Here is a 14,145-nt window from a genome sequence, read left to right as displayed (position 1 = left end):
CCACAGTCCCTACTCCAACTCCTCCCTCAGCTGCCTGCCGCCAGGTAACAACTTTTACATGTGGCTTAGGTAAATTTCTGGTGCTTCTTCACGCAAACACAAGAAAAGTCCTACACATTGATTATGTTTTTTTTTTTTTTAATAGAGGCATGATTTATTTATTTATTAATTTATTTGTTTGTTTGTACAAGCACTGGGTACAGTCAGAGGCGCAGGAGGGTGAGAGAATTCACCAGAGCCAGAGCAGGGAGCAGAGCAGGCAGAAGGACAGAAGTACACTGCTGAGGGGAGCAGCGGGCGGCAGGGGAGGTCTGCGCGCCATGTGGGACCCTCCTCTGGTGGCCGGGGAGCAGCCGGGTATCGAACCGGTGCCGCAGAGGCCGCGGGCAGCTTCGCAACCCAGCGCTCAACCGCTGCGCCACCGGGGAGGCCCCTACACATTGATTATGTATTTGTATTTCTTCAAGCTGTCCACTTGAGCTGTGTTGCTTTGCTTTTTTTTCACCTAACATATCCTGGGAGGTTCTCCCACTGTGCATAGAGTTTTCTCTATTCCTAAGCTACCAGCCTTCCCTGGGTGCCAGAGTTTATTGACCAGTCGCAGGGATAGACACTTGGCTTATTTACTCCTGTGGAGCAGGAGGCTTCCCAGCAGTGAGGCCACACATTTGCTCACACCCACTGAGTGCCCACTGAGGAAGCCAATTCTCTGGCAGTGGGCTGCTGATGCAGCCGGGGGAAGTGCTGACTGAGCCCCAGGTGGCAGCAGCGATGGCCTGTTGTGCTTGGTGCTGTCTTGGTGACGCTGCCTGGTGTGTAATTGACACACAGTATGTTGTGCTGAGTGCCAGAAGCAACGTGTACCAGGCTGGGGTGTTATCCAGAGCTGTGTTGTATTTGTTTAGGGTGATTTGCCTGGGGAGGGGGCACTTGACCGTTGGAAAGGGTGAGACGTGTCCAGGCGGCTCAGGGTATTCTGGTTTCTCCAAAAGATGATCTGGGGCAGGCAAGGGTGGGGGCGACTCGGAGAAAGAGGAAGCAGGACAGGTGGGGGTGTTGCTTGTAAACTCTGCTAAGGAGTGCAAACATCAATATTTGAACTTCTGGGGAAATCATTGACATAGTTCAAACAGTACAATGGCATGCCGAGATGTGTATTTTTAGATATCCCTCTGGCTCCAGGGAAGGATGGACAAAAGGGGGCTGAACTGCAGGGAAAGCGGAGAGGAAGTTGTTGAAGGATACCTGGGGAAAAGGTCGTGGCATCCAGACCACCACCCAGGGCAGGACCCGACAGATTTGTGGTGGCTCTAAAACACAATGTGACAGAGAGAAGGGGAGCAGAGGCAAGGAATTTTAGAGAAGATGATGGCATGAGCCTGAAAGGCCAAACCAGGCCTTGACGGGCTCCCCTAGGCTGTCTCCACCCACGAAGCCAAGAGAAAATCCAGGACATGTTTCTATAAATTGAGATATAATTTAATACGGTGAGACACCCTGTAACATTCGCCCTGTACTGGGCACATTTATTGGCCTCCAGTGTATTTAGAGTGATGTGGCCCTCTCTGATACAGTGTATGCCAGGGCGGCATCATCACCCCAAAAAGCCTGTCCCCATTACAGTCTGTCGGTCACCTCCTGGGAGGCTCAGGCTGGCCTGGAGGCCTGGTGACTTGTCCTAGTCATTTACCTGGCCCCACCTCCTGGTCCTGCCTTGCTGATTCCGGGCAGGTAGGTTATATTCTAGTCACGCTTTTATGCCACTAAAATAACAGGAAGGCTTTTTTTCAATGGAGGGAGGGCCTTTTTCATTGTCGTTTTTAATGGCAATAAAATACATACGTCATTATAATTAACACCCTGATTAGCATCTTTTATAAGCCTTTGTCTGTGTTTTTGGTTATGTCCTAAGGTGTATTTCCAAAAGTAGAATCACTGGTTCAGAGGATGTGGGTGGACATGAAGCTGTTTGTGGCTCAGGCGTCTCCCAGTGAGGCTGTAAGAAGTGCCACTTCTCCAAACCCTTGTCAGCGCAGTGCCTGAAAAAACTGCATCTACTCTCAAAATGAACATGATGTGTGGATTTCCGCCCGTCTGGGGGCTGTTCGCCTGGTGTACATTGGGGTCCAGCTCTGTGGGAATGGGGGTCCCTGCTGCGGGCATGTGGCCAGGCTACTTGGTGACTGAAACAAATGTGCAGAGGCTCCTTGCCAACCCCCATGCCTGGGGGCTGGCTGGTCCTTCCTAAAAGGTGGGGACCCCAGAGCTTCTCACAAGCACTCCGAACAAGGAGTCCTTCTTGTCTAAACCTCCCAAGGAGGGGCGGTTTCTGAGGGAGATTGGTGTTTGAATAGGACCAAGAATTTCTATGCCAGGGTGTGGGCGAATCAGCTGTATGTAGCCAATATGGCTGAAGCGAATACTGTTTTGCTGAGCTGTGAGAAGAATCCCTTGAAAGATGGGAAAAAAATCAGTCCCTTCTTGAAACTTCCAGTTTCTGAGAAGCAAAGCGGGAATTCAAAGCTTGGTGCATCTGTGGCCAGAGCCCCCACCCCCGAGGGTCCCTCAGGACACTCCCAGAGACCCCACAACTCCCCAGCCCTTCTAAAGCTGCCACAGGCTCCCTGTAGAATCCCCAGGGATCCTAGAGCCACCCCCAAGCCACTACAGCCCCGGTCACCTAAGAGCCTCCCAGGGGCCTCGTTAGATATGTTTTTATAAAAAAAAACCCACTGAATTGCTCTCTCATCACATTTTCCTGAAGGCTTCACCACAGGCCACATAGATTGTGTGGGTGCTCGACTGAGGAGAAAGCAGAGGTGAGGTGCCCGGGGCCTCAGTAAGTCACAGGGGAGCAGAATGGGGAGCAGACTCCTCAACAGTGTGGCTGCTTCCAGGCCCCCTCAGGGCTCCTGTGTGGCTGCAGGACAGTCAGCCCTGCAGGGGGTGTGGGGTGGGGCTCTGTCATCCACATGGAGAGGGGACTCAGCCCCTCAGCCCTTCGTGTGCAGAGTGGCTGGTGTGGACAGAGGCTGCCTCAGAGGCAGAGCCGCCGGCCAAGCTGACGCAGCGCAGGGCCGCGGCGGGAGTCTCAGCCTCCCTGGGTCTGAGGGGCTTCTGGTCCCGAGGAGTCACACACACTGGCTTTGGAGGATGAGCTCTGCCCCCCGCATGGGGCCATGTGGTGCTTGCTTCAGAACCTGGGAGACCCCCTCCACCCCACCCTGCCAGCCCTCTCCTCCCAGGCAGGCAGGATCTGAGAACCAGGCCACCCTCAGCCTGCGTGGCCTGAATTTTGCAGAGAACCCAGGGGAGGGGAAGCCCTCCCTGCGTCGACTCACGTGACACCCCCGCTTCAGAACCGGAGAGCCTCGTTCTCTGCACAGGTGATCTGGATGCCGGAGACACGGCTCCTTCCCACAGAGCAGGCCGTGGGGCAGGCGGGGACAGGTCTCCCGGCTGGGGCGGAGGCCCTGATGAAAGCGGGGCCTCAGGGGTGCTCTTCAGGAGAGGAAACAGTTCGCAGTGGCAGCACCCTTCAGGGAGACCCACCTGTACTCGCGCCCGGGGACGCAGCCCTGGGAGGGGCCCTGCCCCTCCTCCAGGGTCATCTGTGCCAGCCTCCTCCTGGGCCAGGCGGCTCCCAGACCCCTGCCTGCTGCCCTGGGCGCCCGCACACCCGGGCCTGGCGCAGCTCTGGGGTCCGCATGGCGCACAGATGAGCTTGGGACCCCAGGGGCAAGGAGGGAGACAGACCGCGCAGGGCTCCCGTCCCTACAGCCGCAGGGGTTGGAGCAACCTGAGGTCCCAGAGCCAGAATAAGCGGGGCTTCCAGGTACCCCCAGGTGCTGGTGGAAGGACATTTTCCTTCACTCCTGGCCACGGGCTGCTTTTTCCTGACTCTTCTCCCTGAAGGTTCCAGGTGTCCAGATTCTGCCTGCCCAGCTCCTGAAGGTCCCCCTTCTAATACCTGCCCCATCTCACACCTGGGTAATGCCCCTGCTCCGCCCGCTCCCCCTTACCCTAACTCTCCCCCGGAGGCACCCCAGATGACCGTCAAGCGCAGTTAATTTGGAAGAAACCTTAGCAGGCTGTGCCCGGCAGCATGCGCTTGAGTTTTCCTTTTTTCACCTATTGTTGGTCTTTATGGTGAATGCCCACAGGTTACTTCATTCTTTCCCGTCTCCGCCATCCCACTCCCCGAGCGATACCACTGCCGACAATTTAGTGCCAATCTTTGAGTTTTCAATGTATAAGACAAACGTGCATTTCCATGTTTTTGCCTTTGCCTTGTACAAAAATGACTGTAACGATCGATACTGTACATTGTTGGCTTTTTCTCTGGACTCCGTGGGGTACAGCTTCGTGATCCTCGCCCGGGTCCCCTGACGGTAGCGCTGGATGGTCCCAGACACCTTGTGTGGGTGGCTTTGTGCCCAGGTGCCAGGCTGTCGGAAGGAGCGATTCCTAGAAGCTCAATTGCTGGGCCGAAGTGTCTGTGTTCAAAATGCCTCATGATATTCTGTGACACTCTCCAGTGAGTCGGACCAGTTGTCACCCCGTGTCAATAGGGCTTTGGCATTTCTATTCCCCTGATTATTTACTTGCTGGTGCTGAAACTGTAAATCTTTTTAACACACCCAGATGGTGAGTGAAAATATTTCACAGCAGGTGAGGCTGAGCTTTTACCCTGATGTTTATGGGCCATTTATTGCTTCCAAGCATTTTACCAGCTGTCCTCACCATCGGTGCTGACTAGTGCTTAGCACATCCTGTGCTTGGCCATTTGAATGTCTTTGGAGAAATGTCTGTCACCAGTTTATCCACAGTGTCCCTTATCATGAAACAAATCTTACTTTCTCAGGTAACAATAAATACTAAGATGGCTTTCTGTTCTAGTTTTTACAATCAGTGATCGTCTCTTTAGATTTATTTAAACTGGAACAGTTCTTCAAACTTCCTTTGAATTCCATGACATTATAACTTTTGAAGAGTACTGACTGGTTATTTTGTCAAATGCTCCTGAACTTGAACGCAGCTGCTGTTTCCACATGACAAGATTCAGGCTTGGCCCTTGCAGGGATCCCACAGAAGGGACATCGTGTTCTTTGTGCATCGGCTCAGGAGCACACATTGTTCCTCTCTCCCCTTACTGATGATGCTAATTTTGGTCACATAAGATAGTATCTGCTGCAGGAAAAAAAGTTTTCTTTAATGAGGTCCAATTTACATACAGTGAAATGTCCACATCTTAAGTGAACAGGCTGGTAAATTTTGTTGGGTACATCATCGTTACCAGAACCTTGATTAAAATTACATACTCTTTGCATTTTGCTCTTTTTAAAATAAAAAATATGATTTATTTATCTTCCCTTTAGGGTAATATAAATTTTTGACGAGTGTCTTAGAGGAAGGTGCCAGGTAGTTTACACTGGCACTGAAGAGTCGACCTGCGGAGTCCTGTAGATTGGGAGCAGTTTCTGCCCTGACAGTGGTTCCCCGGGCTGGGGACGTTAAGCTCTCTAAGTCTTCATTCTTTTCTTCTTTAAATGTTTTACAAATCATTATCTCAAAAACTGAGTCTCTGAAACACTCGAGCCTTTACAGTCATTTCATAAAAAATGAAAGTCGAAAAGCTAGCAAGAGATCTGAATACAGTTTTCTCAGAAGAAAAGAGTTATTTCTAGAATCAGCAAGTCTGTGAAAAGATGTCCAGTCTCACTGGTGGTCAGAGAGGTGCAAATTCGAGTAACACTGAGGCCTGATTTTTCAACTGCCACTTTGGCGGAGATGAGAAAGATCTGTGACTGCTACTATCATTGAGGGCTTAAGGAAGCAACATTTTCATGCATTGTTGGCGGGAGTGTATGCTAGTCCTGTATATCTGGAGTTTATTTTGTCCTTCTTGGTTAAAATCATAAATATTTACACTTTTTGTTCCAGTACTAACTTTTATCAACTTATTCTGTACCTACCTGCACCAGGTGGGCAAAATCTGGGTACCATTGCAGCATCTTATTAAAGTGGAAATAATTCAAATGCCCAAGAGCAGAGTTAGTTAGGACACAGACATGCAAAAAAAAAAAAAAAAAAATGCTATGAATAAATGAAAGGAACGAGGGAGAGCTAGCCTGACAAACATGAATTGTAAAGTGATAAAAGTAAACCTGAGGCAGCAGCTACACTTTCCTGTTGGTGGCCAGCAGCAGACGGTCACTGCGGTGTCCTCAGAGGAACCAAACTGGAGCTGGCAAGGTCACATGGTCTGCCCAGAAGACTCGGAAGGATCAGTGACTCTGTACACCCGTATCTGCCACATGGGTCTCGCTCAGTGGTGGAAGAAGAGTCTTCCGGCTGTTTGTCTCAACTGGCCACTTAAAGTTAATAATGTTTGTGATAACAATGCGTGGAAAACCAGAAGGAAGGAGAGTGTCATGTGCACACTTTATTTTGTGTGTGTGGCAGGTTTGAGTTATTAGGTGTTTTCCCCAGAATAGTTTAACGAGTTTATGATCGTCACAAAGTTGCACTGCTCAAGCTTGCTCCCTGAAATGTTTTGGCTTGTGTGAGTGCTTTACATTACATTTAATGCTTTACGTTAAATCCACACACAAGTGAAAAATGGAAAAACGGCCCATTCTTGGTTTCTGTCCGTTTTCTCACTTGCATCGTATACTTAGGTGCCTTTGGGTCATGGAAAAAAAATGTGACTTTTTGAACTACCAATAACAGGAAGAAGAGATAAAATTTGAGAATAGAATATTTCCCAGCACCGTGGTTTCTTCCTCCTTTTTAAAAAAAGAGTTTATTTTTATTTATTTATGCATGCAAGAACTGGGGTGCAGGCCAGAAATGCAGGGGGTGAGAGGATTCACCAGAGACAGAGTGGGGAGCTGAACAGGCAGATTGACTGAAATACACTGCCAAGGGGAGCAGCAGGGGAGACAGGAGAGGTCTGCTGCGCCACGTGGGTCAGCTGCCTGGCCAGAGATTGAAGTCATGCTGCAGAGGCTGTGGACAGCTTTGTAGCTGTGCTTAACCCCTTGCGCCACCAGGGAGGCCCTCGCTTGAGTGGTCGGCCCTGGAAGTGGATGCTCTTGGCTCTCCACATAGTGACAGTGAAAGGATGATCCCCCCAAATGGTCTCATCTGCATCCTACAGAGAAGAGACCTGAGGTCGAGACTGATGCGCTGACCTGGAAGCAAACCCTCTCCTTGGCGATGGGTGGAGCCGTGGCCTGCATGAGCCCAGCTGCCTCCGAGCCCTTGGTGGCCACTCTGCCTTCTCGCACTTCCGAGTCTCCAGATGTTTCCTGGAGACTTAAAATGTTTTAACTTTTCTAATGATAAAGCGGATACTGGGTTATAAGATGAATTATGCCCAGCAGGGAAAACAAGATTCATGCAGCTGCAGGCTCCAGACTTTGGTCTCTTGTTTTAGCCCCATGTGAGACCTGCCTGGTTCCCCAGTGCTGGAAATCCTTTACAAACCTGATTTTCGGTGGCTCCCAGAGGACCCCTCACTCAGCTGGACAGCCATCACTGACCTAAGCGACCCCCTGTAGACGAAACTTCCAGTGGGCTCTGATGTTTTACTGTGGGCACATGTGCTGCAAAGATCATCTTTTTATTCTGCCTCCCATTTCCTCAACATAATTTTCCAGAAGTGGAAATACTGGTTTCTGGGCTTTTGACCTTTCAGCCTCTTCACCCATCTGCCAGCTTGCTCCTTGGAGGCTGAAGCCCGATCCTTTCCCCCAGAGGGCGTGAGGGGTCGTTTCCTGTGCTGACCGGCCTCTCTCCTTTCCCCAAAGCCTCATCCGGAAAACGGCGCACAGCGTGGTGGAGGTGATGGAGGATGCCAAGGAGAAGGTGCAGGAGAACCTCCTGGCCAACGGAGGTAGGTCGTGACCTACCACACTTGGCTGCTCGGCTCACCGTAGCCCTCCGTGGCCCTAGCTGCAGCCACCCTGGAGAGGCTGAGGGCCGGGGCCCCCCACGGGCCCCCTGGTCAAGCTGGACAGAGGCCATTAGCGCAACAGCCCCTGACGACGCATGTCTAAAGCATCTTACCCTGGGGGTGAACTCCACAAAATCCGGTGTGAAAATGGGTCGAGTGAGGTCTCACCCAGTCTTGATTGTTTGGCCCCCCACCTTCCCCAACAGAGTCCCCCACCCCGACAGGCTCTCCCGGGAGCTCCACCAGCTGAGGGGCGGCACAGACTTACGTTGAGGCTGTGCCCGGTACAGTGGCAGAGTTGGACCCGAAATGCTTTGTTCACTGCTGGCGCTGGGAGTCCGTCTCCCGGGGCGGGTGGGGTCAACCTTTAGATTCCCTCGCCATTTTGGCCCCTTGTGAACACATTAAATCGTGCACTTCAGAGGTGCAAGGTGAAAACGTAGGCACTTTGGGCACGAGAATGACGCATCTGGAGACAGTGGCACCCGCACCCCGTCCCGGGCGGCCGCCGAGGTTCGCGTCACATCAGTGTGGGGCCTCACTCACGCCCCGCAGGCCCTCCCGGGAGCCGCGGCGAGTGTGCTGGCTGTTTGCTGTCCGAGACTGACCGGCGGAGATGTTCCTGCTCCCGCGCCTGGCGTGGCTTTGCTATGACTGCTTGTAACTCCACCTTATTGTGTTGCAGGTTTGAAGGAAAAAATGAAATGCTTGAAGAGTAGGTGACGTGGCGGGGGGGAGGGTGTGCTGTGTGGTGCCGCATGACCCGGCCTGCTCGTAGGGAGCCGGTGCCCCGGCTGCGACGGGCTCCTCGCGGAGACCATGCAGCTCGGTCACGCCTCCGTACGACCCGGCCGGCAGCCCCTGTGCCTTGCCCTCTGCCCAGCACCCCCGCCGCCCGCCCTGCATGCCTCCCGGGCCGGGCAGCCCTGCGTGTTCCCAGCGGACCTCCCCCCCCCCCCCCCCCCGACCTCCCGCCTGCTCCGGGCCCCTGGCTTGCCGCCCCTGCCCGCTCCCCGGGGCTGTTCCGCGCACCTGGTCGCGTCCGTGCCGGGAGGAGCTTTCTGCGTCTTGTTGGGGCTCCCTCCTGGGGCCTCGTGGGTGTCCCCGCGCCCACACGCCCCGTTCCTGACATCTGTGTCAGCAACTGGGGGGAAGTTAAAACCAGGAGACCTTCCAGGCCCAGCGCAAATCGTTGCAGGCCGCGTGTTGCCCGGATGGCTTTGCAACGCGTCTGCTCGTGACGCTGTTTCTTGCCGAGGCGAACACCAACATCACTGTGCTCAGCTGAGCCGCGGGTCTGACTTCTCAGCAGCCATCTCTTCGGGCTGACAAGGGAGAGCGACTTTCCTACATAAAAACCGGGTCTTTAGGGCACGAGGATCACTTCCATTGAGAGAGTGATGGAAATGCTGACTTTCTACTCAACATTTGTGTTACTTAAAATGGGACGTTGTTACCCCGAGTCGTCAGTGCCGTGGCCCGGCGTCCCGTCCGGGCCGTTGCTGAGCCTCTTCTCTGTCCGGCAGGAGGACACTCGCTGCTGCTCAGTGTGTCTCACTGTCCAGCCTCCCGCAGCCCGGGCTCCCGACTCGCAACGAGAGGCTCCTGAGGCTTGTTCTTGCCACCAGTCCTTGCAAACAAAGTCAAGGACCCTGGGCTGTGCCCCCAGGTGCGCCTGAACATCCATAGCGTGTGTCAGCGCAGGAAAGGTTCTGGAAGATTCCAGCGGCAAGAGACCCATTTAAACTTGGCTGGATTCAGACCTTCCTGATGCTGCTGCGAAAGGGACTTGCCCCTCTGTAGACCACCCTGGAAAGAGTGACCGAGGGTGAAGTGGAGGGTCTCAGTGTTGCCCCCTGCAGGTGGGGTTTTAATCCCATCCCTTGCAGGGAGTTAAGGGGGTTGTTTTTCAGAGGGCCCGCAGCACTGGCCCCTGGAGGTTCAAACCTGGGCCTGCTCCATGGGGCACTCCGAGACCTTGGCAGGTTGGCTCTTGGGCTCACGGTTTTCTTACCTGTCAGTGGAGCCAATCCCTTCATAGACACTTAGTGTGGCCTGGGTGCCTTTGCCTCTAGCTGAGACATGAGTGTGCAAGGCGTGGGGTGTTGAGTTGCAGTGGAAGCTGAGCCGGCTGTGGTCTGGCCTGGGCCTTCGGTGTGCACGGAGCCGGCCTCTGTGTAGGCTGTCTGCGAACCGTGCAGTCACTGGCCCTTCACTCTGCTGACTGCCAGGAAGGCCTTGTTTGGGTTTTCAGATGAGGTCACTATTGCTCAAGAGCAGTCGGGCTGTTTTGATGGGGAAGGCACCTTCCTGGGTCCTTGTCTGACCTCATAGGCTGTCAGCCCGGGTGTTGCTCCTAGGAGACCTGGCTTTGCAGACTCTGGCCAGGGGAAGAGGTGAGCCTGCTGTTTTTGAGGTCAGAGAGCTGCAGGCGGGAGGCCCCAGGAGGCTGGAGTAGGCCTGAGATGAAGGCCCGTCCTTGGCAGGTGTTCTCGTTAAGGTGATGGAGGGGCCAGGCTGCCCTGAGACGTGTTGTCTTGGGCAAGGGGCTGCATCTCAGCAGGAGCCAGGGCTCAGGAGGAGGTCACGTTCACTAGAGGTTTCCGGAGGCTTCTGCAGCCCTCTTATCTGGGGACCTACCGTCAGAGCCTTATGCGGCGGTGGAGATGCAGCCTCCCCTAGATGAGAGGAGTCTTCAAAAAGACTAAGAGAAAACATTGTAGCTTTTAGTAGGATGGGGAACCCATTCTCTCTGCTCTGACGGCCATAAAGACCTGGGAATTGCTGCGAATGCTTGCAGATGAGAGCTTGATCTGAAATGTACCTCTTCTGGGCAACCCAGAGTGCCAGGGGTTGGTTCGTCACCAGGTTACTGGGGAGATTTGAGTGAGGAGCGCCGCTTTGCTCTGTGGGTGCAGCCCCTGGGAGTGCCGAGACGGCCATCGCCCGCCAGGAGTTGGAAAGCAGCAGCTTTGGTGCAGGGGCCAGGCGCGCAACGCTGGCTCGGGCCAGCAGGGTGAGGACATGCGGGCAGTTTCCAGGAGTTGATCTCTGACCTGGTGTTAAAGGACAAGCAGTGAGGGTGGGAGGGAGTGGGTGTCTCAGCTTAGGGGGCACTGTGCCCCCAGGTCCAGTAGGGAGTCAGTGACCATCTCCCTGTTCCGCCTCTGACGGCGCCCGTGCTGTCATGCACACAAATTAGTTCAGCAACTTCCAGAACTGGATTCTCCCTGCAGAGACATTTCCCTCCCATAGTGTGGCAATACCACATTAATGACAAACTAACCCCCAAACCTGCCTGTGTGGGCTGCCATATGAAAACCACAGGCCGGGAGCTGAAACCACAGGCCTGAGGCTCTGGAGGCTGGAGGCCGACGCCACGGGCCTGGCGGGTTGGCTTCTGGTGAGAGCTCTCTGGCGGCTCGTCAATGGCTGCCTCTGGCCGTGAGCGCCCAGCGCCTGTCCTGCGGGAGACAAGCTCCCCAGTGTGTCTTCTCTGCAGGACGCTGGCCCTGTGGGGTCAGGCCCCTTGTGCTTAAGGGGCGCTCCTGTCCATTCCACCATCCCTGGAACCCGACGGTCAGGTCACCCTGGCATGTGGTTCCTGCAGAGGGAGCCAGGGACATGCCAGCTCTTTCTCCCACAGCAGCAGCTGCTGCGCAACTGTGCCCGGGAGGTGGGGCGAGGAGGGAGGCGGCGGCAGCCTCCTAGGAGCTTGTGGTCCTGTTTTATGGTGGCGGTGACATAAGGCGCTCTGTGCCGGCATGTCCTCCTGCAGATGATGGCACCTAATGAGGCTGAGGAGTAAATGCCTCACGTGTCCTGGCCTAGGTCGTTAACGGCAGCACCAGCGGCCTCAGCGGCCTCAGCTTCAGGCGCTTCCTCCTTCCCGCCTTCCAGGGCCCTTCCACCTCCACCTCCGAGCCCCATTTCGCCCCCATCTGCTGCTTCTTGGGGACTTGGCCGTGTGCACCTTGCACACTCAGCCTGTCCCAAGCTGAGCCCGCCTCCTCCTCTGCTGCCTCCCTGGCTGCTCGGCTTAGTGAGCATCCTTCCCACCACCAGTCACCAACCTGGAGGCCAGGTCCTCTGTGGTAACGGTCCCGTGTCCCACCGAGTCCGCCTGCGCCTCCCCGCCCCAGGGCTTCGGTCCTCCTGGCTCCCTGTTCTCCCTCCCCCCACACAGCTGCCAACTCCAGGGCTGGTGAGTGTTAAAATGCCTTTAAAACAGCTCGGGGTCCTGCTTTCTGCAGCAGGCAGGAAGATGGCTCATTTTGTATGGGTGGCCCCCACGACCGGCCACGGGCTATGTGGTTTTGGGGGTGCACTGGATGAGACCGGGAACAGCGTCAGGCCCTCGGAATTTCTCCGGCTGGTCTTCCACCTGCGAGAAAGTGGATTCTCCTGGACACGCTCTCGGGGGGGCGCAGCCAGAGCGAGGTTGGGGGCGCAGTGTGACCGTCACTGTGTCCCTGGGCTGTTGCTGTGTTTTCGGAGGGGCTTGGGTGCTGCTGCCGGTCGGTCGCTGGCTCGGGTCTTGCCTCCTCAGGGAAACCTGGCTTTCCGGCCGCGCTGCGCCGCTCTCTGGTGGCTTCCCTGGTGCACGCGGGGATGCTCTATTTGGGCGGCGGCCTTGTCTCCCCGGTGGGCGAACCCGCTCACCTGCTGGACTGTTTGTTTCCTTCCAGTTGACTTACCGTCCTTTGTGACCCACTTTGAATGGAACATGGCCAAATACCCTGCCAAGCAGCCGCTGGCCAGTGTGGTGGATACTCTGGCAAAGGTAAGAGAAAGTCCTTGTCTGGGGCAGTGGTGCTTCGCCTGGAGGATGATGACCAGGGGCATCTGACCAGGCGAGGTGGATCTTTCTAGGGGGCATTTGGAAGCTGAGCCCCCCCCCCCGCCACCTTTTGCCTCCAGTGGGTCTGACCAGGCCTGGTGGGCTTCTGAGGTGAGGCCTCCACACCGTGGATGAGGTCAGAGACCTCTGGGTTTCAGGGCAGTCCTAAAATGGGAAGGCAACCACTGCCCTCCCAGACTCCTCTCCAGCCCTTCCCTGGCGAGGTGCCTGATCTCACCGGACACGCCCCGGTAGTCAAGCCTCTGGGGGTCTGACCTCAGACCTGTCCTGTCCACTCTGCTCCCCTCGTGCTTCTTAAAAGTGCTGGTGGAGAAGCAGCTTCACCCCAGCAACTCCTAAGACCCTGACCCTGCACCCTAGGGGGGTGTCTCCTTGACACAAACTGATGTGAAGTGTAGCGGCCTGACCCCTTCCCGTCGCTATCCACCAAGTTCTGGATTTGCTGTGGCCGCGCTGGCCAGGGTGGCTGGAAACATCTCAGCCAAGCCAGGAACAAAGCCTTCCTGTTGTCTGCGCAGCCAGCTGAGCCACCCAGGTGTGTCTGGGCGGGTCAGTGGAGATGGGCCGCTGGGCCCCATCCCCACGCGGCCTCCCATCTGACAGCAGGCGGGTGCCTGGCTGGTCCCTGGAAACAGGTGGGGCATGAAGGCTCTGGAATCTGGGTGTGGCCCCTCGGGCACGGCTTACATCACAGAGGTCCCAGCCCCACCTGGGACAATTGGGCAGTGATCCTGGAGGGCCCTGCGGTGGGGGGGACGGAGCACCTGTGCTAGGTGTGACTTCCGGGAGGGCGTTGTGCGCTGTAGCCCCCAGCCTGGAACTCGCTGCCATCTGTGGGGATGTGGTGTCCTGCCCCGCATGAAGCCTGGGGAGGCCAGGCTGGCCTGTCAGTGCTGTTCTGAGGCCAAGCAGACAGTGCTCACCAGTCCTGGGGCGCCACACCCCCTGAAGCACATCCAGGCACCAGCTGATGGGGGACAGTAGTCACAGACAAAACCTGGGGACACAGAGGGACTTCGCAGGACAGCAGGGAGGGGGAGGTGGCCCCTATTTTCATAGTGGGCCTGGACCCTCTGGGGCTCTTGCTTTGTAGTCACCTCTTTGCGGGAGGAAGCCCTTCCTTCGATTTCAGATGGAGGATCTGGCAGGGGGAGGCTCCAGGCCCACGGTGGGGAGGGCCTGCCCTGGGCATGTGCTATGTGTGGGTGCCGCCAACCCAGGCAGCTCCGGGCCAGTGCCACCCCAGGGCGCCAGTCTTGGAGGCCATTGGGGAGAGGCTGTGGTTCTTGGCCCCCTTACCTGTCCTGCACCAGGAGCCCCATCC

General features: G+C 55.7%; 1 protein-coding gene and 1 long non-coding RNA gene across 5 annotated transcripts in view; one reads left to right on the top strand and one right to left on the bottom strand.

Annotated features, from left to right (window-relative positions):
- Positions 1-14,145, top strand: part of ATP6V1C2 (ATPase H+ transporting V1 subunit C2) — a 42,632-nt gene that overhangs the window by 14,311 nt on the left and 14,176 nt on the right. For 2 of the 3 annotated variants that reach the window (XM_054701387.1, XM_054701386.1), the window contains exons 4-6: positions 7,815-7,900; positions 8,646-8,675; positions 12,649-12,743. In XM_054701387.1, the coding sequence (XP_054557362.1) occupies positions 7,815-7,900; positions 8,646-8,675; positions 12,649-12,743 (211 nt within the window). The remainder of the gene's footprint in view (positions 1-7,814; positions 7,901-8,645; positions 8,676-12,648; positions 12,744-14,145) is intronic. The other variant, XM_037528527.1, reaches the window with a different exon arrangement.
- On the bottom strand, positions 4,128-11,198 carry LOC119259556 (uncharacterized). Of its 2 annotated transcripts, none has more exons than XR_008554187.1 (3): positions 8,993-11,198; positions 8,229-8,630; positions 4,128-5,190 (listed from the first exon to the last, which is right to left on the bottom strand). It is a non-coding gene; the product is annotated as an uncharacterized LOC119259556 (long non-coding RNA). The 2 variants fall into 2 exon arrangements; XR_005128495.2 differs by lacking the exon at positions 4,128-5,190 and adding an exon at positions 7,352-7,887.

Source organism: Talpa occidentalis, unplaced genomic scaffold (genome assembly GCF_014898055.3).
Source record: "Talpa occidentalis isolate TD23 unplaced genomic scaffold, MPIMG_talOcc4v2.1 talOcc4.5, whole genome shotgun sequence".
In the NCBI taxonomy this organism is placed as follows: Eukaryota; Metazoa; Chordata; class Mammalia; order Eulipotyphla; family Talpidae; genus Talpa; species Talpa occidentalis.
This window is presented reverse-complemented; position numbering and strand designations above follow the sequence as displayed.